The 26,419-nt window shown below is 41.2% G+C and overlaps 1 protein-coding gene across 12 annotated transcripts; it reads right to left on the bottom strand.

The window, feature by feature from the left end:
- BRD8 (bromodomain containing 8) lies at positions 1-26,305 on the bottom strand. 12 transcript variants are annotated; one of them, XM_070414923.1, is made up of 22 exons: positions 26,204-26,305; positions 24,916-25,012; positions 15,982-16,051; positions 15,348-15,397; positions 15,012-15,134; positions 14,341-14,421; positions 13,850-13,914; positions 12,050-12,186; positions 11,295-11,513; positions 10,761-10,905; positions 9,463-9,672; positions 8,795-9,075; positions 7,999-8,451; positions 7,601-7,694; positions 7,355-7,401; positions 6,379-6,593; positions 5,916-6,008; positions 5,659-5,727; positions 5,095-5,272; positions 4,001-4,105; positions 2,007-2,051; positions 2-393 (listed from the first exon to the last, which is right to left on the bottom strand). In XM_070414923.1, exons 1-22 carry the CDS (start codon positions 26,220-26,222, stop codon positions 334-336), a joined length of 2,856 nt encoding a protein of 951 aa, XP_070271024.1. In that variant the 5' UTR covers positions 26,223-26,305; the 3' UTR covers positions 2-333. The 12 variants fall into 12 exon arrangements, with proteins under 12 accessions (XP_070271026.1, XP_070271024.1, XP_070271030.1 ...); XM_070414925.1 differs by lacking the exon at positions 2,007-2,051 and having other exon boundaries at positions 1-393; positions 4,001-4,132; XM_070414929.1 differs by lacking the exon at positions 11,295-11,513 and having other exon boundaries at positions 24,911-25,012.
- Positions 26,306-26,419: the final 114 nt, after the last annotated feature.

The following is a 26,419-nucleotide window of genomic DNA, read 5'->3' as shown; positions in this document are numbered from 1 at the left end:
ACACAGAACACATCAGACGAGTTTTCTTTCAGAGTTTATTGTGAACACAAACACCTCACAGATTTTTTTTTTAAAGTCTGTACACTTCACAAGACAGTACAAATTAGCTACAATCTGTTAGTTACACATTAGGACATTAACACAGCCCATGATTTTTGCCCTAAAACAGGCAATTATGCTACTCCAACTCTCTGAGATTTTCCCAGATCATGTCACATGGCCCAGGAGCCTCCTCTTCTGTTAACTCCCAATTCTGGAACTGGGCCCACAAGCCCAAACTTTAACTTGTTTATTTCTTTTTCGGGTTCAGCTCAATGAGGGTACTCTGAGACTTCACTTTTTCATCTTCATATCTGCTTCAATGGCACAGCGGCGCCCCCTGGTGCCACCATCCTAAATGACAGGCAGACAAAGAAAGGGAGCATGAATGAGTTGGTTAAAAAATGAGAACAAGAATGCTGGGGATTTGATTTCTTAGGGGAGAGGGGAATCAGCAGAAAAATCCAGGAAATGAGGGGGATATAGGTCTTCCCATAGTGTGGGGTAAAAATCACCTGGTAGTAGTTTGTAAGAGAATGTATAGTATAGAGTATCTTGCTCCTGCCCACCAGAGGTTGCTGGAGTTCATCTGGGGCCCACAAAATGACTATTTGTCATCCCTCCACAGCCCCCAAATTATGTGCAAAGGAACAGAAAGAGTAAAAGGTGGGAGTCAGAAAGGGCAGTGGATAGTGAGATTCTTAGCTAACATACCTGTCCAGCTGTTTGTTGGTCCCTAAAGAAAGGCCTTTCCTGCAGACTGACCCTGGCACTAGTTCCCTAGCACCTCCTGACAGTTGTTTTCCATGAGATCAGGACAATCAGAAGGCTTCTTTCCATCTGCTGCTCTCTCCCTGCAGCCCAGATCCTTCCTCTTGTGCAATACATTGCTGTCTTCCATAGATAAAAGATCCTATTAACCAGCCTTGTAACAGCCAGCCAATTGCTTGGGGATCCAGTCACTGTTGCAGGCCAATAAAAAAGAACGGAGATTATAGTGTTCTGTCTGTGGTACAGGCTGAGGCCTGTAGGCAAGATGAACGAACACTTTTGCTTGGCCAGGCCATTTTAACATTTCTAACATTAAAGGACTCAATATTTAGAGCTCACCAACACAAGTTGCCTTTGAAGCAACAGTAAAAATAAAAATACCATCTTGTATTTGTATAACACTTTAATTTTTTTCAAGCCAGTTCCATACCTCTTATCTCATTTTATCCTCACAACATCCCTGTGAGGTAGGCTGGACAGGTACATCATTATATTAGCTCCAGCAGACAGATGAGGAAAACAAGGCTCCAAGAAATAATCCAGTCAATTTAAGATCATGTGGTTTTTCTATCTAGCCTAATGCCCTTTCCATTATATCATGTCTTAGCACCCCAAAATGAGTAACAGTCAGAGGGTCTCCAATTCATGGAGAAAGGAATAAAAGTCTTTAGGCTAGCTTTCCAAAGCTTATCACTATTTGCACCAGCCACTATTCTCTGCAGTGGTCATTGTTACCGAGATCTTTATCTTATATTTTACTGAATGTTTATGTATCAGACATCAGTCTTGCAACTTAATATTAGGGGAAAATATAAAAACTGTGTGTTGAGTATCTAGTATGAGGAACACTTTTCAAAAGCCAGCTAGCAGCTGCTGCTCTGAATAATTTTCTATTTGTAAGAAAAGAATTGGCAAAAGGTGGAGTCAGGAAATGAGGAGTGGTACATCTTAGATCCTTACCAATACCTCATTCCAGCCCAGTGAACTCATAAAAAGTCCCTACCCAGCCCACACACACACACACATGCAAAAAGACAGGAATGCAGAAGAGACAGATTCTTATTCAATGACCTGAATAAACAGAAGTTCAACACATTGCTACAGTCTGCATGTAGGCTTTCCCTCTGCCACCCACCCCCAGCGGGAGCAGAGAATCTTTGTGGCAACACCACCCCTTGCAGCCATTCAATACTTACAAAGAGAGAGAGAAGGAAGGCAGGAGAGCCCATGGGGACACTGTCCTGTTAGAGGACAAACAAACACTGATCAGGTTCCACAGAAACTCTCAGCCATAAGCACCCCAAACCTCAGGACAGAGACACAAGCACCACACACACACAGACAAAACTTAAAAACTCAAGAACAAGAGGAAAGAGATCCAAAAGCAATCTGGCCATTATGCCTCTGGAACTTGTTACAAGCCAAGTCATTTACTCCACCTTGTGAGCACTCTTAGAAGAATTAGTAATTTGCTCACTCAGCTCACAATTTCTCCCAGGTGACTGGGCCAGCCTTCCAATCACAGAAGGTTTCTCCTGTTTGGATGGAAGCAAATGACCAACATTCTAAAATCTGTACTAGGTGTACCGGTTAATAATGCGGATTTTGTAATCAAAGAAAACACGGTAATTTCAAGAGAAACATCAAAAGTGCTTTATTCAGCCCTTGCTGGTTTGGCTCAGTGGGTAGAGCATGGGCCTGTGGACTGAAGAGTCCTGGGTTCGATTCTGGCCAAGGGCACATGCCCAGTTTGCAGGTTTGATCCCCAGTGGGGGATGTGCAGGGGGCAGCCCATCAATGATTCTCTCTCATCATTGATATTCCTCTCTCCCCCCTCTCCCTTCCTCTCTGAAATCAATAAAAATATATTTATTTAAAGTGCTTTATTCAAAGTAATGTCCATCACTAGCTACACATTTCCCCCATCTTTCAGGTAATTTGTGGATACCGTCCCAATAAAACTTTTGTTTTGAGGCAAACCATTCAGAGACCAAATTTTCCACTTCTTCGTACGTTTTGAAGTGCTGCTCAGAAAGTGCATGTGCCATTGATCGGAACAAGTGGTAATGTGAAGGAGCAAAGTCTGGTGAAGACGGCGGGTGGGTTAATACTTCCCAGGCAAGATCTTTTAACGTGTCTTTAACTGGTTTTGAAGTGTGTAATGGTGAGTTATCATGAAGCAAAATTACTTTGCCATGTCTTCTGGCACATTCTGGTCGTTTCACGATCAAAGCGTGGTTCAAATTGATTATTTGTTGTTGGTAGCGGTCAGTATTAACAGTTTCACCTGGTTTTAAAAGCTCATAATACACCACACCTTCCTGATCCCACCAAACGCAGAGCATTGTTGTCTTTCCGAAGTGATTTGGACTTGCAGTCAATGTTGTTGGTTGACCTGGGTCAACCCATGATTTTGTGCACTTGGGAGTCTCAAAATAAATCCATTTTTCATCGCCAGTCACAATTCGATGCAAAAAAGACTTTCTTTCATGCCGCTGAAGCAACGTTTTACTGATGACTTTTCAGTTTTCCGTTTGTCTTTCGTTCAATTGATGTGGCACCCATTTTCCTTCCTTTAAAATCTTTCCCATTGCTTGTAAACGATTGGCAATTGTTTGCTAAGCAACGTTTAATCTGTCTGCAAGTTGTTTTTGAGTTTGACACACATCTTCATCCAATAAAGCTTGTAATCGTTAGTCTTCAAACTTTTTCGGTTGACCTGGCCGTTCTTTGTCTTTCACATCAAAATCATCCCTTTTAAAGCGTTTAAACCAGCGTTCACAAGTACCTTGAGATGGAGCATGTTCACCATAAGCTTCCTGAAGTATATGATAACTTTCAGCAGCACTTTTCTTCAAAATAAAGTAATGAATTAAAACTTCCCGCAAATGCTTTTTTGGCATGAAATTCAACATTTTCAAGTGTAAAAATATCAATGATGTTAACACCTTCAGCAAATTTGACATATGAAGTTTTGAAGCTTGCTGCCAATACAACAAAACAGCATAAATATCAACATATGTGAAACTCCATCTATGGAAAAAAATCCGCATTATTAACTGGTACACCTAGTACATACACCATTGGAATATAGAAGCCCAACAATATCAAGCCGTAACAAAGTTCTTTTGATGCTTCAGACTTCTAGCACTGGAACAATGGCAAAAAGGCTCTTTCTTGGTCTCCTCACCTTCTCTGAAGCATCCTGTTTGCGGGTAGAATCTCTTCCTCGAAGACTTTTAGCACTGATCCCAGACTCAGATGTTTGCATAATCAACTGTGTGGCCAGGAATTGCTGTAGGGAGAAGAAACACAGTTGGCCCTAGAGACCAGATCCAGTAGGGAAGAATTAAAGACACCTTAGGCTTTGTAAATAGAACTTCATATAGTACCCTTTTGCAATCAGCATTCAAATACTTCTAGAAATTTAGATCACTTTTAATTTTTGTTGTACATTTTCAAGAATCTAAAAATGCCAAATGGCTCTAACTTTTTTTTTTTTGCTATAACATAGGATCAAAATTTCTATTCTCTAAGAAAGAATAAAACTAGATGAACCAAAGACCACCCAGTAATTTAAGTAATTTGGCAGACTCTGCAGAGATAGACCACATCCCTTCAAGTTCAATATTCCAAAGGGTGCCTGGCAATGCAATTATAGGTTAGAAATAAGTTATCTGTGATGAAAAAGAATGAACTATTTATTGACTGTCTACTATACTTATACTTAATGTAATACAAAATATACACTCATCATTTTACAAGAATTTTATTTTAAAATTTCAGGAAATTTGCCTAAGAAAGATAAGACTATTCTCTCACAACTCATTTACCAAACCAACATGAAAAAACTAACATGAGCACGGCAGACATGGCTCAGTGGTTGAACATCAACCTATGAACTAGGAGGTCACGGTTTGATTCCTGTTCAGGGCATATGCCTAAGGTTGTGGACTCAATCCCCAGTGTGAGGTGTGCAGGAGGCAGCTGATCAATGATTCTCTCTCATCACTGATGTTTGTTTGTTTGTTTGTTTCTTTCTATCTATCTATCTCTCCATCTATCTATCTATCTATCTCTCCCTCTCCTTTCCACTCCGAAAATAAAAATGTGTATTTTTTAAAAACCTAACATGAATCCAACAAGAATAAAATTTCATGTTCCTGTGTTTCTGCCTGATGGCTATTCCAAGTAAAAGCCACCCCTTTCCTGACATCAATGTGAATCATTTCCTTGAGTATTATCATTTCATCCATGCTAAAAAACTGAGGATCCTCAAAGTACCTGGATCTGCTCCAAAACATCTCGCTGCATCTCTACTGCCATGTGATAGACATCATGATCCGAGCTATTATACATTACAGCATTCTGGAACATCAACATAATGTCACGCTGAAATTCAGCTGTGCTGCGGATCAGTCCATTTTCAATGTTTTTCTTAATAGTTGACAAATCCATTGGCCTGAAAAAGAACAACAGGTAAATCTAGGAGAGGGGAAGAGGACTCAACTGGATCCCTGAATATATTATTACCATATAAATCTTCTCACACATCCTGCTAATCCCAGCTGCCAGGACTTGAACACTAAACCCTCACCCTGAAACATGCACTGAACCCAAAAACCAAAGTCAGCCTGTATAACAAGTATTGAGAAAGGAAATAAAAGGGGTTAATTCTTTTAGACTATCATTAGTGACCCAGCTGCTGAAATAATCAGTTTAGCAGTTGGTCATCTTTACTCACATCAAAAACATTTGCTTTAAACTTACTGTCTAAAGCAAAAATCCACTAAGATTGGACAACTTACAATCCAGGGAAGTTGGCATGCTGAATTGATTATGGCTTACCTCTGCACAATGCTGTGGTAGCCAGGTGCTATGTCATCTGTAACAGGCTGCAGAAATACATTGGCGTATCTATTCAAAGAGAATAAGATGCAATTACTGGCTTATCCTCCAGAAGCAGAGGTGAGAGAACTTGACCAAAGTGGCTGAAAGTTGTTAAGAGCCAATGCTTCCAGCCCCAAATAAGCCTACTCAAATTTTTTCTAGTCACCAACAATGAGGAGAAAATGTTCCTACTAACTGGTAAAGTCCCTACTCACCTATGATTAGCTGCAGCTCTCCATACAAGCATGATGGCTTTCTTCCAGATTTTTTGTGCTTGAATAGCTTCCTGATCCTCACTACAGACAGAGCTAAAATAAAAATAAAAAAATACAGAAGTTCCACTAGGCATAAGTTTTTTAAAAAAAAGTCCTAATTATTTCTTGTCAACTACAGGCATACCTTATTTTATTGCGCTTTGCTTTACTGAGCTTCACAGATGTTACATTTTTTACAAATTGAAGGCAAAACCCTCCACCAGCAAAAAGATTATGACTCGCTTTATTGTGATACTCAGTTTATTGTGGTGGTCTGGAACCAAAACCGCAGTATCTCCGAGGTATGCCTGTATTTGTTCCAGGCCAAGAAAGGGAAGATGAAAAAGTAAGATTAAAGAAAAGATCCTCTCCTACTTCTCACCTTCACTGCCTTGACCTCAAAGGAAGAATCTTAGATACTCACAACTGAGAAGAAGCAGGGCTGCTGGGGATGGAGTCTGCCAGTGTGTGGGACTGCAGAGTAGCATTGTGTATACTAAAGCCATCATCACTCTCGCTCACAGGAGGTTCGTTATCCATTTCTGACAAATAGCCTTCTCCTTGATCTTCTTCCTTAGGCTCCTCTAGACTGGCTGCTTCACTGACTCCATCCTCCTCCTCATCCTCACCTGGGGCATCCTTAGACACAGTGTGCTCCAGTTAGCAAATGCAAGCAAGTCATTATGCAAAGCGTCATTAAACATAATCTGCCTTTTGGGTTAGATCAGTTCTAGAAAATGACCTCACATTGTTTCCTGACTGAGCCCTCTACCGCTTATCCTACCATCCACTTACAGACACTGAGTGATCAGTAATTTAGAACCTGGACAAAGCCAGGATCTTTTTAAAAGAAAGAAACAAAAAAAGCTACTTACTTAAGACTAAGCTAAGAGGCGTTCCTTCTTTCCCCTTGCTCTTGAGAGGAACTCTGACCCTGGGTACAAAGTTATCAAAAATAGCTTTTATTTTGTGTCTTATCTGATGGAGCAAGCTCACATCGCTTTGAATCTATCTGTTACTACTACTTTAGTAATTCTAAAAAGAAAACTTAGGATGATTTCCTCTGAATAGTGTAACTAATAATCTAATTTCTTATATGTTCTCCCTGTCTCTAGTATCCCTATTCATTTGATGTATCTCTTTGAATATATCAAAGCTTCTTTGTGCATTATATACAAAGAAAGGTCTGTATGATATTCACAAATTTTCAGATGGGAAGCACATGTTGCCATAATATTCCCACTACACCTAACTGTCCACTGCAGCTCTTCCCCGTGCAACTCCTAAACCAGTCTCATCTCAGAGAATAAGGATGGGAGTTGACTGAAATTCGTTAAAAAGGTAGTGCTATAGGGAAATCTAGTCACACACGAAGAGGAATAAAGAAAAGTCTGAAATACCTTTATCTGGCTTCCAAAAATAGTCCCTGATTCTTCTTTCAATGAGTCTGCAGAGGAGAGAAAGACTACCTGAAGTTTTCCACCTTAGATTTCCCCTTCCTATGGACAATAATCCCCTGCAGCTCTCCTTTGCATGCTGACCTATTCTATCTCCTCTACTTGCCCACAACCCACAATCCCTCAGAAGTCAAAGCAAATGATTCCAAGTTAGTTACAGAACACAGATTTCCTAACCTTATTATTTACCTGACATTTCAAATTTGTGCTGAGTTTCTGCCTCTAAAGGATCTTCCATGGGATTTGAGCCATGTGATGGAGATAGCATGCTTTCAGGGGATGCCTAAAGACCAAAAAGAACAAACACCCTAAGTACTGGTAAATCACTACAGCTTACACAATTTTATTCTTCAATGATAATGTGACTATATTAAGTAATTCCAAGTCCTATCCATGTAATTAGATTCTATTATATTCTTTAACAGATATAGGTTAAGTATATATATGTATATCACTCATCACACCCATACACTTAGACACATCAAACATGTCAAAACTCAGGAATGCAACAAAAAACCAGAGGCCTAAACTTTCACTTCTTACCTAAGGTATAACCCTTCATCCTCCCAGACCCTTATTGTAAATACCTCTGTCTTCACAGTTGTAAGTGGAGTCTCATCGCCTTTCCCACTGGCAACATCTACTTCAGCAATCTCTCCAGCTGCAGTACTTCTGGGTTCCTCATCTAAGTCCTGATTCCTGAGTTCTGGTGGCTCCATACATGTGGCTGGAGCAACCCCAGTGACTATTTCAGCCCCTGAAATGCCTTGCTCTGGTTCTGTAGGTTCCATTTTGATCTCAACACCAGGTTCTCTGATGTCTACCAGTTCATGGATTCCTTTGTTTTCCGATTCCTCAAAGTCCAGGCTCTCTTGCTTGACTGTCAATTCTGGTGCAGAAAGAGGTACTGGCTTGTCCCGTTCCTGCTGCATAGGGTGCTCCCAGGGGCCAGGCAGAGACCGAGGATCATCATTATCTTCACAGAACGACAATGCTGCTTCCACTGCTGCCACATCCAGCACTTCAGGATGATCATCTACCTGTCCCATAAAACATACACTGCTGAAGTCGCAAAAGCTCAATTACCTCAAATCTGTTAGCACCGAATGAGATGGCCTGAATCTGCAGCTTCTCTCTCCATTTTCTCCATGTAGTAGAAGCAATCAATGGATAGGCATCTGTCCTGTGCAAACCAGTAACATAAGGATGGCTGGGGGATAACTAGTACGTCGGCACCAAAGGGCTTTGGGACTACAGAGATGGAGGTGGGCAGAGCAGGAAAATAGTTTATGTAATTGTTACTATGAGAAGCAAGGAGAGGCTGAGGAGAGAAGCCTATGTAGGACCCACAAGAGATTCTTTTGGGTGTTGCTGAATAGTTACCTTGTCCTCAATGATAGCAATGATGTCTCCAACGGTCTCAAAGTCGAGCTCTTCACCTGTGTAAGACACAGCAATATCCATCTTCTCAGCCAGATCTAAATCTTCCTTCCCATCTATGCTGGGAGCCTTTGATCCTCCAGAAGCCTCTGCTACCCCTGATCGGAAACACTCTTCTTTGATAGAATTGATAATCATGGAGATTTCACTGCTATCCATGGAAACAGTCACAGTATGTGGATCCCCCACAGCCTCCATGGGAACACAAGTGTCAGGCTGACTCACTGAATAACAGGAAGAGAAAAGCATCTCAGAAGCTTATTTAGAACCAAGCGACCACATGGAGATCACATCAAGGATGTAGACAGATGTCAAGTACCCATACACTAAAGCTCAGAAAAAGTTCTTACATCTGCCTATGTTTTCTTCTCCCAGTTTTAGTGAGAACATATTCTCAAGCCCACTCTTATGTATACATTTGGCCTTTCCCCCAACACATTAAAAGCCCACCCACCTCTTCTCACATTCTTGTTTTTCTTAAGGATAAAGATGGCAAATGTCCATGGGGAACAGAACAGGGGCATGTGAATTAGAGCTGATGCTCTTGATCACTTTTCTCTAACTGAAATTTTGGACCTAGCGGCTGCTCAGGGCGTGGGTCAGGGACGCACCTGGAGCTACACTCTCAGGAGTGGAGACAGCCGGAGCAGAGGATGGTGCTGGTAGCGCAGGCATCATGACAATGGTAGCCTGGGACACAGACTCTACAGGGGGTGGCACAAGTTTAACTGGAGGCTCACTGGCAACAGTAGTGAAGGAAGCAAGAGGTGTGGTGAACTGTGTAGGACCAGCTTCTAAAAGCCGGGAAAGAGTGGGAGCACCTAACAGATAAAGAGGTACACAAAATGAGGCAAGGAAGAAGCACATGAATAAGAAGCAATAGCCACTTTAAGACACAACCAAGAAAATTTTTAATCTCAAAGAATGAAAGAAATTCCTGTTGAACAAACACATTAACTATATCTTTACTTTCTCTAACTTTACTTAATATCTTATACCAAGATAGGAATGACCCAAAGCACTAGAACACACAATGTATATGAAAATTGGGTAGTAATTTTTCCTCAGAAAAAAATTAAACATAACAAAAAACTGGTATGAATAAATGTCACTTCTGCTAAAGTTAAGTGTGCCATAAACCACCCAAAATCAAATGCCAATATCTAATGTTTGTTTGGTATTTTGCAAAGGGCTTTTTTTTGCCTTACATTTTCTACATCATTTAATTCTCTCTACATTTTTGTGAAGTATAAACATTGCAATTAATAAAAGAGAAAACTGAGGCTCAAGAGTTAAGTTACTGCCGAAACCGGTTTGGCTCAGTGGATAGAGCGTCGGCCTGCGGACTAAAAGGTCCCAGGTTCGATTCCGGTCAAGGGCATGTACCTGGGTTGCGGGCACAACCCCAGTAGGAGATGTGCAGGAGGCGGCGGATCGATGTTTCTCTCCCATCGATGTTTCTAACTCTCTATCTCTCTCCCTTCCTCTCTGTAAAAAATCAATAAAATATATTAAAAAAAAAAAAAAAGAGTTAAGTTACTTAGCCAAGGTCACAAAATCACAGTGTGGTAGGCCTGAGACTCAAGTCAAGGTCCCTGAATCCAAATCTCAATCCTCTACTCTATAAACTCAGGTATCTTAATTTGCAAGCCTCAGATAAGCAGCTTCACTATTAACTTCTCTATTCCTCTCATTAATATCTATGCTGTGATCATCCAGGGCTATCAATATTTTGAAGATGAGATTTAAAATCTGGGACACTACAGGATTTAACAGGTAAATAGTTCCAAGATTGGACTTTAAATCTAGGATTAACAATTGCTTAGTAACAAAGACTAGAAACCAAGGACTATCAATGCCAAGTTCAATATTTCTAAAGTAAAGTAAATATGGAAAAGTGATGACTTACCTGAGGCAGCAGGGGAGGCTGCAACAGTGTTAGGTGTTTGCTGCAAATCCCCACCATGTATCATGGGAAGGACCCCGCCTACCTCCAGGAGGACACCTGTACTGTTCAGGTGGCCAGAAGCCACAGCCATTTCACTCTCATTGACCTATCAGGGAAGAATAGAGGTGAAGGCTACACTCAAGCTTTCCTTTACTACCACTTCCCAAAAAAGCTCCAGCAGTTGACCAAACTTTACAAAAATAAAAGTTAATATCCAAAGAGAGTAATTTCAGACCCAAGGGAAACTCTAATTTTGTAACAAGAGTTCTCTGGAGAAGAGAACCAAAATAATTATGGTTTCAAATACCTCAGGATCCAAGAGCACTATCAACTTACTGTGTTGGATTTTTTGTTTGTTTTTTTAATTAATTAACATTTAACTAGATCTCTTTCTCTTTTAAATCTTTTTTTCCATGTCATATTTTAGGTCCCAGGCACTCCCTTCCAAAATATTAAATCACCACAGCTCTCAAACACCCACAGAAGTCTCCATACCAGTCTGGGGCTAGTAGGCAGGAGGCTGCCCTTCTTCAAGAGCTCTGACAGCAGAGGGGAGGGGGGTGGAGTTGCTTTCTGTCCAAGCATCTTTTTCTGGGGTGAATCATCTGTTACTGGGGTCATGGGGGCTTCTAAGGGTGCAGAGCCTGGAGGAAGGGTGTCAGGAATCCCAGGAAACGAGGTGACTGGGGTACTCGGCAAAGTCCCAGGGGTTACCTAAGAGACAACAGAGAACCTTTATCTGACTTCTCAAACTCTGAAAGGTTCCCTATTAATCTGGGTGGGTTAGTGTGTCTAACTATTATTGTTTTAGTCCTGAGTGGAACTGCCCAGAAACCCCCTACCCTCCTGTTCTCAGCCACAACTTTCTTCCCCACAATTGTTTCTTTTACACCTACTCAAACCCACAATGACCCAATCACTCCACCCAACCTACCTTTTATACAAACTCCTTACCCACTACCAATATTATATATTACAAAACAACTGTTCCTTATTTCAGCAGGAATTTCATAGGACTAATACAAACAATTCCTTGATATAGTCTTTAACCTATCTCTCAAAAGATCAAAGCCTCAATGTTTTTAGGTCCATCCTTATCTTAGAGCACAGAACAAGGTAAAGTAAGTCTTTGACATTCAGACCAAGAGAGGAAGTTGCCTCCAGGCCAAAAGTGATTTCCTCATCACTCAGCTCTCTGCTGGCTTATTGCCCCTTTGCTGAATAATTCCTGCATATGGAAATATACTCACGCCAGAGGTGGCCTCTTCCATGGTGGTTGCAGTCAAGTCCCCAAGTGGATAATCACTTCCTGGAGAGGCAGAATCTATAGGAGATCGAACCATCACAGTGGGTAACCTCCGAGGGGGTGTTTTTACTGCTTGACGAGCTAGAACATATAAGAACAATTTCTAAGTCTTCAAGATTAACTAAATGAAACTAGACATACTTGGCTATTATATAATAAAGGAAAAATAGAAATATTGCATTACTGAAACAGCATTGAGTTTGGATTAGAAAGCTTTCTTCGTTGCTTTTGTTATTTTCATTTTCACTGTTATGGCCTTTTCATATTTCTAAATCTCAGCTTGACCTATGGATACTTTAGAATGACATAAAGCAGATAGGAAGAAATGTGTATATATTTATTGCACACTTGCATATCAAATCGATGTACATAGTATCATGTGGTCCTTTCATGAAATCTAGAACTCATGGAATTTTTAAAAAAACATATTTATTGATTTTTTATACTTATTGATTTTTTTACAGAGAGGAAGGGAGAGGGATAGAGAGGTAGAAACATCCATGAGAGAGAAACAATCAGCTGCCTCCGGCACACCCCCTACTGGAGATGTGCCTGCAACCCAGGTACATGCGCTTGACTGGAATCAAACCTGGGACCCTTCAGTCCGCAGGCCGGTACTCTATCCACTGAGCCAAATCGGTTAGGGCTGGAATTGCTTTTTTTTTTCTTTTGGCCTATTCTGAGTAACTGCAGTGCTAAATTAAAAATAAATTTTTTAAAAGGCTTTCTTTAACACTCTGGGAAACAAGAAAGCTTACCCAAGAGAAATTCTTACATTAAGCAAACACCTTTTAATTTTTTATCTAAAAAAAAATTTTTTTTTAAATGTTTTTATTGATTTTAGAAAGAGAGGAAAGGAGAGGAACAGAGAGACAGAAATATCAGTGAAAGAGAAACACTGATCGATCAATTGGCTGCCTACTGCATGCCCCACACTGAGGAACGAGTACACAACCCAGGCACACGCCCTAACCAAGAATTGAACTGGCAAGCGACCTTTGGTGCATGGGTCCAATGTTTAACACCACTGAGCCTCAACAGCCGGGCACATTAAGCAAACATTTAAACTATTCAATTATCTCAAAAACCCTTGGAGTAGGAAAGTGGTTTAAACATCCCTCAATATCCTTAACAACTTATTAAGATTCTGCTTTTGCCCAGTTGGTACAGCTCAGTGGCTGAGTATTAACTCATGAACCAGGAGCTCAGTTTGATTCCCAGTTGGGGCACATACCCAGGGTTGTGGGCTCAATCCCCAGTAGGGGGCATGCAGGAGGCAGCCAATCGATGATTCTTTCTCATCACTGATGTTTCTCTCTCTGAAATCAATAAAAACATTAAAAAAAAAAAAGATTCTGCTTTTAACAAGAAAAGACCTCATGAGCTCAGAGCATGTATTCCTAGAATTACAAATGCTTAAGTTCCTCTCCATATCCAGTGCCTGGGCTATTCTCAATCTTTTTATAGGCCTTTGACTTCTAAAATCTAAATTATGTTCAATGCTTTTATTTTCATGCCTTTGTATCCTAAAAGGACACAGATCTAGTGAGACTTGAGCAGAGCTAATTTTCTAAGAGTTATTTCCAAGAAACAAAGGGATGTTTTTATTCTGATAAGAGATGACAAAGGAAAGTGTGCAGGTAAATTGGAACCAGTGGATTCTACATTATAAAATAGTTTTCAATTGCTTTTAGCCTGCAATACTTTATAGTCAATCACTAAACAGTCACTAGGCTCAGCTTACCTTGATATGCAGCATCCGTAGCCTTCCTCTTTACTTCAGCCTCCTCTTCCTCCAATTTCTTTTTCCTAAAGAGGAAATTAAAGGTTAGATCCTAGCCAGCTCTAGCTCCTCCACAGTTCACAGTGCCTAACAAGGAAATTATTTGCCAGGCTAGCAGTTTCTGGATGAAAGGGTTAAAAAGGAATTATTATCAGCAAAACAGGAAATTTTGAGTGTACTGCCTAACTACTGGTTCTTCATCCACACAAACTGAAGCCACTTTTAAGTTAGAACTAAGTGATGTTCTCACATTGAAATGTTCCATCTCATTACTTTCTAGAACTCACTCCCCCCCGCTCCCAATGCCAGGCCACTATGCAGCTCTCCCTTTCCAGAATCTCTCAAGTCTTAAAGGAATGGCAGAAGGAGGAAATAAGCCAGATTACTAAAGGAGAAAAGGGGTAAAGAGAGAGAAAGGAGTATAAGAATTATAATAATATAATATAACCCACATTGCAATGTCATTGCAAAGCTCATCCAATCTGCTGTCCATGTGCCCGGCTTGAATTAGTTCTGCATCTCTTTTCAGTCGTCTGTAGGAAGAAAGAGAGGTAGATAGACTTGGGATTTTTAATCTGCTACTTAAAAAATTCCGACCAGCCCAGCCAGTGTGGCTCTGGGGTTAAGCGTCAATCCATAAACCAGGAGGTCACGGTTCGATTCCCAGTCAGACCACATGCCCAGGCTGTGGGCCCCCAGCGTACAAGAGGTGTCTGATTAATGATTCTCTCTTATCACTAATGTTTCTCTCTCTCTCCCTCTCTCTTCCTCTCTCTGAAATCAAGAAGAAGAAGAAGAAAAAAATCCTGCCCTAGCTGGTTTGGCTCAGTGGATAGAGCCTTGGCCTGCTGACTGAAGGGTCCTGGGTTCGATTCTGGTCAAGGGCACATGCCCAGTTGTGGGCTCGATCTCCAGTTGGGAGTATGCAGGAGGCAGCCGATCAATGATTCTCTCATCATTGATGTTTCTATCTCTCTCTCCCTCTCAGAAATCCATAAAAATATATTAAAATGTTAAAAATAATAATAATAAATAAATAAATATCTATCTATCTATCCTAACCAGTATTAGAAGTCAGTCTCTTTTGTCTTCCCCAATCATTTGGCATTTCTCTGATAAGTACCTATATTTTTCCTGGGTTTCCTTTATCATTTTCTTTAGTTCCTCAACTCGTTCAGCAGTCAGTTTCCGAACAATGACATCTTCAACAGTTTCCACCACTTCTCCTTTTTCACCCCGTTTCCGTCTGTGGAAAATTAAAACATATACACATCTAAATAAGAGAACATCTGTTCCCATTCCCATTTGCTTTCTTTGAGCCTTTTCCACCACCACCTAACCACAGATAACTTCTCCAATACTTTTATCACCCACTAATATAAAAGGTTATAAACCAAACTTCCTCAGTAAATACTCTCCACTAAAGAGATTTAGCTTGAGTGGCTGGTTTTGTACTCACTTTGGGGTCTCGGTAGTTTCTAGAAGTTCAGAGTACTGAGAAGCACAATGCTATGGAAAAAAAAATGAAAGTTGAGCAAGCCAGGAAAATTTCAACATAAACTAAAGTTTAGAGAAGGGAGACATGAATGTTTCTAGGAGAGCAAATTACTTAGCATCAAATCAGTTCAAAATAAAAAGATAACCTAATAGCCAATATTTATAGCTATTATCTACTGAGTAGTTACCATATGCAAGGCACTGTACTAAATGTTTTATAGGTATTACCTCAGTTGAATCTTCAAAACAATCCTGAAGCAACTTTTATCGCTACTTTGCAAATGAGAAAACTGAAGCTCATTGTCCAAAGTTTTCAAGTAGAGTCATATTAAACCCAGATCTATTTAATTCCCAAGCTTGGGGTCTTTAGTTTTTTTGTGTTTGTTTGTTTTTTTTACTTTTAGACATTTTTTCTTTTTTGAAAAGGGGCTCTTAACAGTTATGCTACACTGACATGCATGAATAAGCAAATAACGGATAATGAAAAGGTATTCTCAACTACTTTCCCTACTCATGGTATAAAAGCCTTGTGATTAAAAGGCAGGGAACCCACTTCACATCTCAGAGACTGCTCTAAAACTTGCTTGGGAACTTACTTTTTGAGAGAACCAGTCTGGAGGGCGGCCAGGTTCTGCAAAGGGCTTGATTGCTCTGCTAACTGATACCCTATAAAATGAGAAAAGCCTTAATACACACCAAGCAGAAGAAAAAAAAGGGGGGTGGGGGGGGAAGAACACTGAGAGTTCAATGTTTGGAGTATAAACCCTGGAATAAAAAACTGCCACTGGGAGGTATACTGTAATATGTGACTATGGAAAATGACATGACTTTAAAGTCATTGAGAAGGAGTGATTGCTAAACAGTTTTCCTAGGTGATATATTTCCTGAGTGAAGTGAAGGTATTAGAACCTAATAAAGCATCATTTCTGTTCATTTGGGGAAATGTTTTTATGTTGATTTTGGCTTCTTAGAAAGATCTGCCTTTGAAAAGCAATTTATAATATAATACAGACCCAAAAATGTTCTTTTGATCCAAAAATATAGTTTCTAGTAATTTAATATAAAAAAATAATGTAACAGCCCTGGCTGGTATGGCTCAGTGGTAGAGCATCAGTCCTTGCATGGAAGGGTCACAGGTTTGATTCCTAGTCAAGGGCATGTACCTGTGTTGCAGGTTCATTCTCCTGCCCCCATTGAGTGCATGTAGGAGGCAACCAATGTGTCTTTCTCACGTCGATGTTTCTCTCTCTCTCCTCCTTCCTTCCACTCTTCTCTAAAAATCAATGGAGCCCTGGCTGGTTTGGCTCAGGGGATAAACGCTGGCCTGCAGACTGAAGGGTCCCAGGTTCGATTACGGTTAAGAGCACGTGCCTGGGTTGCAGCCTTGATTCCTGGTTGGGGGCATGCAGGAGGCAGCCAATCAATGATTCTCTCTCATCATTGATGTTTCTATCTCTCTCTCTCTCCCTTCTGCTCTGAAATCAATAAAAATATATTTTAAAAAAATCAATGGAAAAAATATCCTCAGGTGAGGATTAAAAAAAAATAATTTGACAAAGTAAGCAAGCACCAAGAAGTACGGTGTAGACTTGGTCAGAACTGTGAATAGATTATTCCTAAATGCCTGCAAAAGGATGTTTACCATATGGCTCTTCAACTCTATGAATTAAACAGTCCATAAATATAACTATGAAATATGTGGTAATATGAATATTTATAACAATAATATTAACTAGAAAAGATGACAATTCTCTGCTACGAATTATACAGCCTTTTAAAAAGTTGCAGGTATAAAGACAAACAGGCAAAAATGAAAAGGGTTGGACTGGAATGAGATCAAGAAAAAGTGTAGACAAGAATAAACTCAAAATGGATAAAGGACTTAAATGTACGACAGGAAACCATAAAAATTCTAGAAGAATACAAAGGCAACAAAATCTCAGACATATGCCAAAACAATTTCTTCACTGATACAGCTCCTAGGGCAGTTGAAACTAAAGAGAAAATGAACAAATAGGACTACATCAAAATAAAAAGCTTCTGCACAGCAAAAGAAACCATCAACAAAACAACAAGAAAACCCACCTCGTGGGAAAACATATTTGCCAACGTCATATCTGATAAGGGCTTAATCTCCAAAATTTATAGGGAACTCATACAACTTAACAAAAAGAAGATAAACAATCCAATCAAAAAATGGGCAAAGGACCTAAATAGACACCTTTCAAAAGAGGACATTCAGAAAGCCAAGAGACATATGAAAACATGCTCAAAGTCACTAATCAGCCGAGAGATGCAAATCAAAACAACAATGAGGTACCATCTCACACCTGTCAGAATGGCCATCATCAACAAATCAACAAACGACAAGTGCTGGAGAGGATGTGGAGAAAAAGGAACACTTGTGCACTGCTGGTGGGAATGCAGACTGGTGCAGCCACTATGGAAGGCAGTATGGAGGTTCCTCAAAAAATTGGAAATGGAACTCCCATTTGACCCTGTGATCCCACTTCTAGGAATATATCCGAAGAAACCAGAAACACCAATCAGAAAGGATATATGCATCCAGATGTTCATAGCAGCACAATTCACCATAGCTAAGATCTGGAAACAGCCTAAGTGCCCATCAGTAGATGAATGGATTAGAAAACTGTGGTACATCTACACGATGGAATACTATGCTGCTGTTAAAAAGAAGGAACTCTTACCATTTGCAACAGCATGGATGGAACTGGAGAGCATTATGCTAAGTGAAACAAGCCAGTCAATGAAGGAAAAATACCACATGATCTCACTCTTTCATGGATAATTAAGACCATTACAAACTTTTGAACAATAATAAATACAGTGGCAGAGCTGCCTCAAACCGATTGTCGGACTTCAGTGGTAAGGCCAGGGAGGGTTGGGGGACAGGAGGGAGGGGAGTAAGAGATCAACCGAAGGACTTGTATGCATCCATATAACCATAACTAATGGACATAAGACACTGGGGGGTAAGGGAGGGCAGGGGCTTGTCAAGGGCGGGGGGAAAAAAGGACACTTATGTAATACCCTTTGTAATACTTTTAGTGAAAAATAAAAAAAAAATAAAAATAAAAATAAAATAAAAAAGAAAAAGTGTAGAAAAAAGTGTAAAGGGGCTTCAAATTGTCTATTTCTTTAAGAAGAAAACATGACAAAATATTAAGATTTGGCCCAGCCAGAGTGGCTCAGTTGATTGTCGTCCTGTGCACGGAGAGGTTGTCAGTTGGATTCCCAGCCTTGGGTTTCTGGTTCAGGCCCAGATCATTGCACATATGGAGGACAACTGAAGTTTCTCTCTCTCCCCCTTCCTCTTTCTCTAAATCAATAAAAATATATTTTTAAAAGTATATTAAGATTTGTTCTGTCCAGGTACTGAGTACATGGGCAATCTAGATTTATTATTCTCCATACTTCTCTATGAGGTTGAAATATTTCATAACTTTAAACAGTTTTTAAATTTTATGTTGGGATAACAGTATCACAGAACTCTTTTTAAAGGGAAAGTTAATTTTAACATTGTTATATGGATAGCTATAACCAAAAAATAAAATTTGATCCATAATTTACAACTTATACTGAGAAAAGTCCTAAATATACCAAGATTTAAATGTTCAAAAAATTTAACAATGAAAGTACTAGAAAAAAATCATAAGATTATTTTATATTTCAGACTAGAGAAGAACTTTTTATTTATGACACAAAATTCAAGAGCTGCAAAAGAAAATTATTAACAACTCACATTTTAAAAATATTTTAATTATTTATTTTTATTGATTGATTTTAGAGAGGGAGGGAGGGGGCAGAGAGACAGAGAGATACAGAGACAGAGACACACAGAGAGAGATGGATTTGATTTTCCAATTATTTAGGCATTTATTGGATGATTCATGTATGTGCCCTGACCAGGGATCCACAACCATGGCATATTAGGACCATGCTCTAACCAACTGAGCTACCTGTCGAGGGCTTAAAAGTTTTAAGGTAAAAATATCACTGTACGTAAGTCAGATGGCACAAAAAGCTGCATCTCACACCTCAAATGATTAATCTCTCCAATACATAAGGAGCCCCCCAAATTAAAAGGATGTAATCAAATAGAAAAATCAGTTTATAGAAGGAAATAAAATTGGCTCCATAACACATGAAAATATTCAACCTCACTCATCACAGAATAAATGCAAATGAAAATAGGAAAACTATTTCTCACCTTTTATAATATTGTCAAAGATGAAAAACACAATATATGAACCAAGGCATATAAAACAGATACTCTGATATATTATCAATGCAAGTATAAATTGAAACAATCTCTGAGCAGAGCAATTTGAAATATTTGTCAAATTTTATAAACATACTAGGAGCCCGGTGCACGAAATTTGTGCACAGGGAAGGAGGGGTCCCTCAGCCGGATCTGCACCCTCTCCAATCTGGGAGCCCTCAGGGGATGTCCTACTGACGGCTTAGACCTGCTCCCCATGGTGCTCTGCTCTCTGCGGACCTGCCTGCTTGACGCCACCGTAGGCCCTGGTGTCTGCTCTCTGTAGGGGACTGCCTGTCCTTCGCTGCTGGGGTCAGGGGCAAGCAGCGCCCTGCTGTCTTCTCTCTGGCTCGCCACCGCAGGGGCAAGCAGGGCCCTGGTGTCTGCTCTCTGTGGGGGCCCTGAAAGGGACTGCTTGCCCCTCGCTGCCACGGACAGTGGCAAGCAGGGCCCTGCTGTCTGCTCACTGCCTGCAGGGGACGTTCCCGCCCCGTTCCTGGCCGCTTGGGTGTGCGCCAGCTTGGATTGCCTGGGTCCTGGGGATGTTCCCACCCCAACCCCGGCCGCTTGGCACCTGCAAGCGTAGGCCCGGCATTCCAGACTTCGGCCGCTCTAGGCCTATGCACGGGCCTACAGGCTCAGAGCAGCCTGGCTCCAGGGGATACCTGTCCCTGTGACAGGGCTGTGGCCAGTTTCCCCTCCTGCTCCCAGCCACTCCTGCTAGGTTTCCCCTCCCGCTCCCAGGCCCTGTGGCGGGTTTCCCCTCAGCTCCCAGGCCCTGTGGCGGGTTTCCCCTCCTGCTCCCAGGTGCTGCCCATTCGCCTCTGAGCCGCTGCCCCTCCTCAACAGCTGCTGTGGCTGGGCTTGCCCTCCCACCTCCCACCTCCGCAGCCTTGGCTCTGTTTCTGTCCTCCAGGCCTCTACTTAGCTCCCTTCTGTACCGCTTGGCCTCCATGTTGTCCTCAGTCTTCCCTCGCAACTGGTATAAGCAAATTAACCGCCATCTTTTAGCTTTTATAATTGAAACATTGTATCGTTTGGATCTGTTGCTTCAGGAGCTCAGAGCCAGGCGGCAGCAGGCGGGGAACCTTGGCTTCCTCCGTCACTGGAGCAAGCAAGCCTCATGTTCCGCTTCAAGCTGCCTGGCTGCCGGCAGCCATCTTGGCTGACAGTTAATTTGCATATTGCCCTGATTAGCCAATGGGAAGGGTGGCGGTCGTACGCTAATTACCATGTTTCTCTTTTATTAGTGTAGATATTCTTTGATCCAATCATTTTACTTTCAGTTTATCTTAGATATAACTTATACATAACTATGCAAGATTGTATTTGTTAGCAAGTGTCCATTAAGACAGTACCAGTTTATGACCTATCCCAAAACAATACCATGCAGCTGTTAAAAAAAGCAGCAAAAAGACAGATCCTGATATACAGCCATACAAAGACATAAAAGATATAATATGCCCAGCCGGTATGGCTCAATAGTTGAGCATCGACCCATGAACCAGGAGCTCACAGTTCGATTCCAGGTCAGGGCACATGCCCAAGTTGTGGGCTCCATCCCCAGTAAAGGCGTGCAAGAGTTAGCCAATCAGTGATTCTCTCTCATCACTGTTTCTCTCTCTCTCCTTCTTCCTTCTCTTTGAAATCAATACAAATATATTTAAAAAGGAGAAAGAAAATATATTTTTGTTCATATATACAAAATTAATGCTAAAGAAACACACAAGAAACTGCTTACATGGGAACTGAGGTACAGTGATGGGATAAAGACACTGTACCATTTTGAACTTTGAACCTTATGTCTTAGTACTTCCTCAAAAACTAAATACCAATTTAAAATTTCAAAGTGTTTTCACACTATTTTTCTAATAAAAATGTGAGGAAATATACAGATTAGACTGTATTCCAAACCAGTTTACTTGGCGGTTTGTTTAAAAAAATCAGTTCAGTCCTTGCCAGTGTGGTTCAATGGTTGGAGCATTGACCAAGCACCATAGGGTCTTGGGTTCAATTCCCAGACAAGGGCACATACCTGGGTTGCAGGTTTGATTCCTGGTCCCAGTTGGGGCGAGTGAGGAAGGCAACTGATTGATGTGTCTGAGCTGTGGATGTTTCTCTGCCCCACTGCCCTTCCCTTCATCATAGTTTGATTCCCAGTCAGGGCACATGTTCGGGTTGCAGGTTCAATCCCCAGTAGAAGGCATGTAGGAGGCAGCCGATCAATAATTCTCTCTCATCATTGATGTTTCTATTTCTCTCTCTCCCTTCTCTGAAATTAATAAAAACATATTTTTTAAAAAGGTGTGAGATATTCTATGTAGCAGCTGTTCTTGCATCAAAGTAAATGGTAAACCCCAAGACAAAATGAACCACATTAATTTGATAAAGCTCAGATTTAACTTAAATATAACTCAATTCAAATATAAATTGAACTGATTTTTTTTGTCAGATTGTTAATCCTCACCTGAGGACATTTTCCCATTGATTTTGAGAGCGTAAGGGACAGGGAGAAACAGACATTGATATGAGAGAGACACGCCGATTGGTCGACTCCTGAATGCGCCTTGATCAGGGCCAGAGATCCAGCCTGTAAACCAGGTACCCACCCTTGACCGGAATCAAACCCGAACCCTTCACTCCAAGGGCCAACGCTCTACCCACTGAGCCAAACCAGCTATGGCCCCATTTACATCTTTGAAAAGTTGTTTTTAAAATAGATAAAGTGGCAGAAATGCTAAAGGTGACCAATAACAGTGCTTTTGTAAACTTATCTGAATGGTTAAAGTAGTAGAGACATACCATATAAACACAAATGTGTATAGTAAACTATAAGGCTTAAGACAATTAAAATGGCCTTGGATACTGAGGGAAAGAAGGGGGGAAAGAGAAACGTTAAAAATGAAAAAGTGTATGTCCTAGTAGCAAAAAAGATTGGAAACTAGAGTCCTACTATTTGACACTTAAAAAGAAAAACTGGAGTGCCAAAACAATTCAATGAAAGAATAGTCTTTCAACAAATACTAGGTGTTAGGAGAGTGGATAGCTACATGCAAAAGAGACCCCTGCCTTATAACATACATAAAATTACCTCAAAATGGATCCTAATTGTATAGAGCTAAAACTATAAAGTTCTTAAAAGAAAACATAAAAATAAATGGTTTCTTAGCTATGATACCAAAAACACAAGCAACAGAAGAAAAAAAATACATAAATCGGACACATCAAAATAAAAAACTTTTGTGCTATCAACAATACCAATCAAGGATGTAAGACAATACACAAAAAAGGAGAAATATTTGAAAGTTATCTGACAAGGATTTGTGTCCAGGGTAAAGAATTCTTAAAAGTTAGTAACAAATATAAGTAATCCAAAGGATCTGAGCAGACATTTCTCCAAAGTAGACATACAAATGGCTAATAAGCATGTGAAAAGGTGTTCAACATTAGGCATTAGGGATATGCAAATCAAAACCACAATGAGGTATCACTGCATATCCACTAGTACAGCTATAATAAAAAAGACAAACAAAAAATGAACCCACATTTTTATATACATAGCCCATATATATAGCCCAGCCAGTGCAGCTCAGTGGTTGAATTGTTGACCCATGAACCAAGAGGTCACTGATTCGATTTCAGGTCAGGAACATGTCGCAATTTCTCAGACTCGATCCCTAGAAGGGGCTGTGCAGAAGGTAGCTGATCTATGATGTTTCTCTCTCATCAATGTTGCTATCTTTATCCAACTCCTTTTCTCTCCCTCTAAAAATCAGTACGACATTTTTTAAAAAAGTGTTGAACATAGAGAAATTTGGGCCTTCATTTATTGCTGGTGGGAATATAAAATGGCGGGGCCACTGTTTAAAAAAATGTAATTTTGTAGCCCTAGCTGGTTTGGCTCAGTGGATAGTGTCAGCCTGAGGACTGAATGGTTCCGAGTTCGATTCCAATCAAGGGCATACGCCTGGAGTGTGGGCTCAGATCCCCAGTGGGGGGCATGCAGGAAGCAGCCGATCAGTGATTCTCATCATTGATGTTTCTATCTCTCTCTCCCTTCCTCTCTGAAATCAATAAAAACATAATTTTGCAGTTCCTCAAAAAGTTAAACATCAACTTAAAACAACACAAATGCTCATCAACTGATGAATGGATAAACAAAATGTGGTATACTCATACAGACCATTATTTAGTCATACAAAGAAAAAGTATTGACACATGATACAGTAAGAACCTTGAAAGTATTATGCTAAGTAAAAAAAAAAAAAAAATCCAGTCACAGAAGATCACAAGTTATTATTTCATTTATATGAAATATCCAGAATAAGCAATACATAGGAACAGAAGTAAATGATTAGATGAGGTGGAGATTGTACAGTGACTGACAGTTGCACAACTCTGAACATCCTAAATTCTGTGAATACATTGGGTTAATTTTATGGTATATAAATTATATCTTAATAAAACTGTTATAAAAGAAACTAGAGGCCCAGTGTGGGGTCCCTCAGCCTGGCCTGTGCCCTCTTGCAATCTGGGACCCCTTGGGGGATGTCAGACTGCCAAGGAATGTAGTAGTGCTTGAAGCTGCAGGTGGCCAGGGAAGAGCCTGAGGGCACCACTCCCACTCGGTAGCGCTGAGGCGGGAGAGGCTCACTTCGGTCAGCTGAGCAGCACTCCGGCTGTGGGAGCGCACTGACCACTGGAGGCAGCTACTGCGTTGAGTGTCTGCCCCCTGGTGGTCAGTGTGCATCAAAGCTACCGGTTGCTTAGGCTTTTATATATAGAATAGAGGTCCGGTGCATGAAAATTCGTGCAGGGGGGGAGGGGAGGCTCAGCCCAGCCTGCACCCTCTTGCAGTCTGGGACCCCCTTGGGGGATGTCCACCTGCTGGCTTAGGCCCACTCCCAGGATTGAGCCTAAGCTAGCAGTCAGACATCCTTAAAGCTATCAAGTAGGTGGGAGAGACTCCCACTACCCCGCTTGTGGCTGAGCAGAGCCCCCCCTGTTGGAAGGCACTGACCACCAGGGGGCAGCTCCTACATTAATCGTCTGCCCTCTGGTGGTCAGAGCGCATCATAGCGACCAGGTGTTCCCGACTGTTAGTGTCAATTTGCATATTACCCTTTCATTATGTAGGATACTGCTTACAGATCAGTATGACTAATTACAGGAATCCACTAACGTAAAAAAAAAAAAAAAACCCAAGAATTTTTAAGACCCAAGAAACCAGACATCCTAAATACCTTACCAATTTTGATCCCCACTCCTCATGACAGAAGACGCTAAACACAGCTTCTCTCGGATGGACCATGGTTCTGTGGGGCCACTACTCAACAGCTTGTGTTCTGAAAGGAGAGAAAGTTTAGAAGCAACCACTGAGGCACTAGTTCTTGGCCCCAACTGGAGGTCTAGAAGCCTAACACAAAACATCCCAACTTGTAAGGACAAAGTGAGCTCTATCACCAAATCTTGATTTTCACCTGGCTAGTAAAATATCACCACTAGGTGGGTGGTACCTATTCATTGCGTGCGAATTGCAATGAGTATCTGGCAAAATATTTAATTTCTTCATGACTACCCTGCTTTATAAAAAAATAAAATAGCCCCAGCCGGTTTGGCTCAGTGGATAGGGCGTCGGCCTGCGGACTCAAGGGTACCAGGTTCGGTTCCGGTCAGGGGCATGTACCTTTGTTGTGGGCACATCCCCAGTGGGGAGTGTGCAGGAGGCAGCTGATCGATGTTTCTCTCTCATTGATGTTTCTAACTCTCTATCCCTCTCCCTTCCTCTCTGTAAAAAAAATCAATAAAATACATTAAAAATAAATAAATAAATAAATAAAATAAAAAACAGGCAATGTCAGATTAAGATAAGGAAGTTCTCCCAAAAAGCCGTTTTAATAATACATACTTTATCCCAATTTGAGCGCCAGGACTTATTTCCCAGGATTCGAGTAGCCACCCGCTTACTGCCCCGCCTCCTTCTACGCAAAAACTTGTTTACTGCTTTCAGAATCCCCACCCTCCATCCCCCTGGAGTTGTCGGGCCTAAAAGATCTTGTCAGTCCGCGAAACAGAGGAAAATAGCTGAGGTGCAAGAGACGCAATTTCCCCAGTGGCAGAAAAAGCTTCCGGTTAAAACTATCCCATTTCTCTGTGACGGAGAGTAGGGCCCACAAACGTTGGTCGGAGTGTGAATGGCTCTTTGAGGTGCCGGCCACTCGGTATGGCTCACAACACGTCTTCGTCTGCACGCCCGAATCTCTAGAGCAGCTTTATCTTTCACTCCACACAGTCCCCAAACATGCAAGGATTTGCTGAGCTGCTTCTCAAATCTCTGCGGCCGCCCTAAGACACAAGACCCTACACTTTTCGACCCCCAAACACTGGCCTTCCACGACGCCGTAGAGCGAAAGTCTCTGAATACTCTGCGCTCTCAGACAAATCATTGCTCCTACTCCCCAGGCGTGTGACAGAAACCCGGTGCCTGGCCTCGGCTCTACAAACGCTTTCCACGCAAAAACAGCACAGACACTTACTGCCCGTTCCTGTCGCCATCTTGGCCCGAAGTCTTCAACCCCCGAGGGAAGACCGCTTTGCAGGGCCGAAACGTGGGGAACTCTGGGAAATAGTTTGGGCGCTTGTTCGTGTGCCTCCTGGGAAATGTAGTCTCCCACCCCAAGACGCACAAACGTCCTAAACCAGCTCTCTTTTGCGCTCCTGAGAAGGAACGTGCTAAAGGACAAAGGATGAGG

This window comes from Myotis yumanensis, unplaced genomic scaffold (assembly GCF_028538775.1).
Source record: "Myotis yumanensis isolate MYYU_CA2020_CCGP unplaced genomic scaffold, mMyoYum1.0.hap1 SCAF_5, whole genome shotgun sequence".
Lineage (NCBI taxonomy): Eukaryota > Metazoa > Chordata > Mammalia > Chiroptera > Vespertilionidae > Myotis > Myotis yumanensis.
Note: the sequence above shows the minus strand (reverse complement) of the source record. Positions and strands in the feature narration are given on the sequence as shown.

Bases quoted from the DNA above. Each gene is read 5' to 3' on its own strand.
- BRD8 (XM_070414918.1), bottom strand. The intron at 13,915-14,340 runs GTGGGTTATATT...TTTCCTCTTTAG, and splicing joins CTTTGCAATGACATTGCAAT to GAAAAAGAAATTGGAGGAAG. The intron at 8,452-8,794 runs GTAACTATTCAG...TTTATGGGACAG, and splicing joins TTGCTATCATTGAGGACAAG to GTAGATGATCATCCTGAAGT.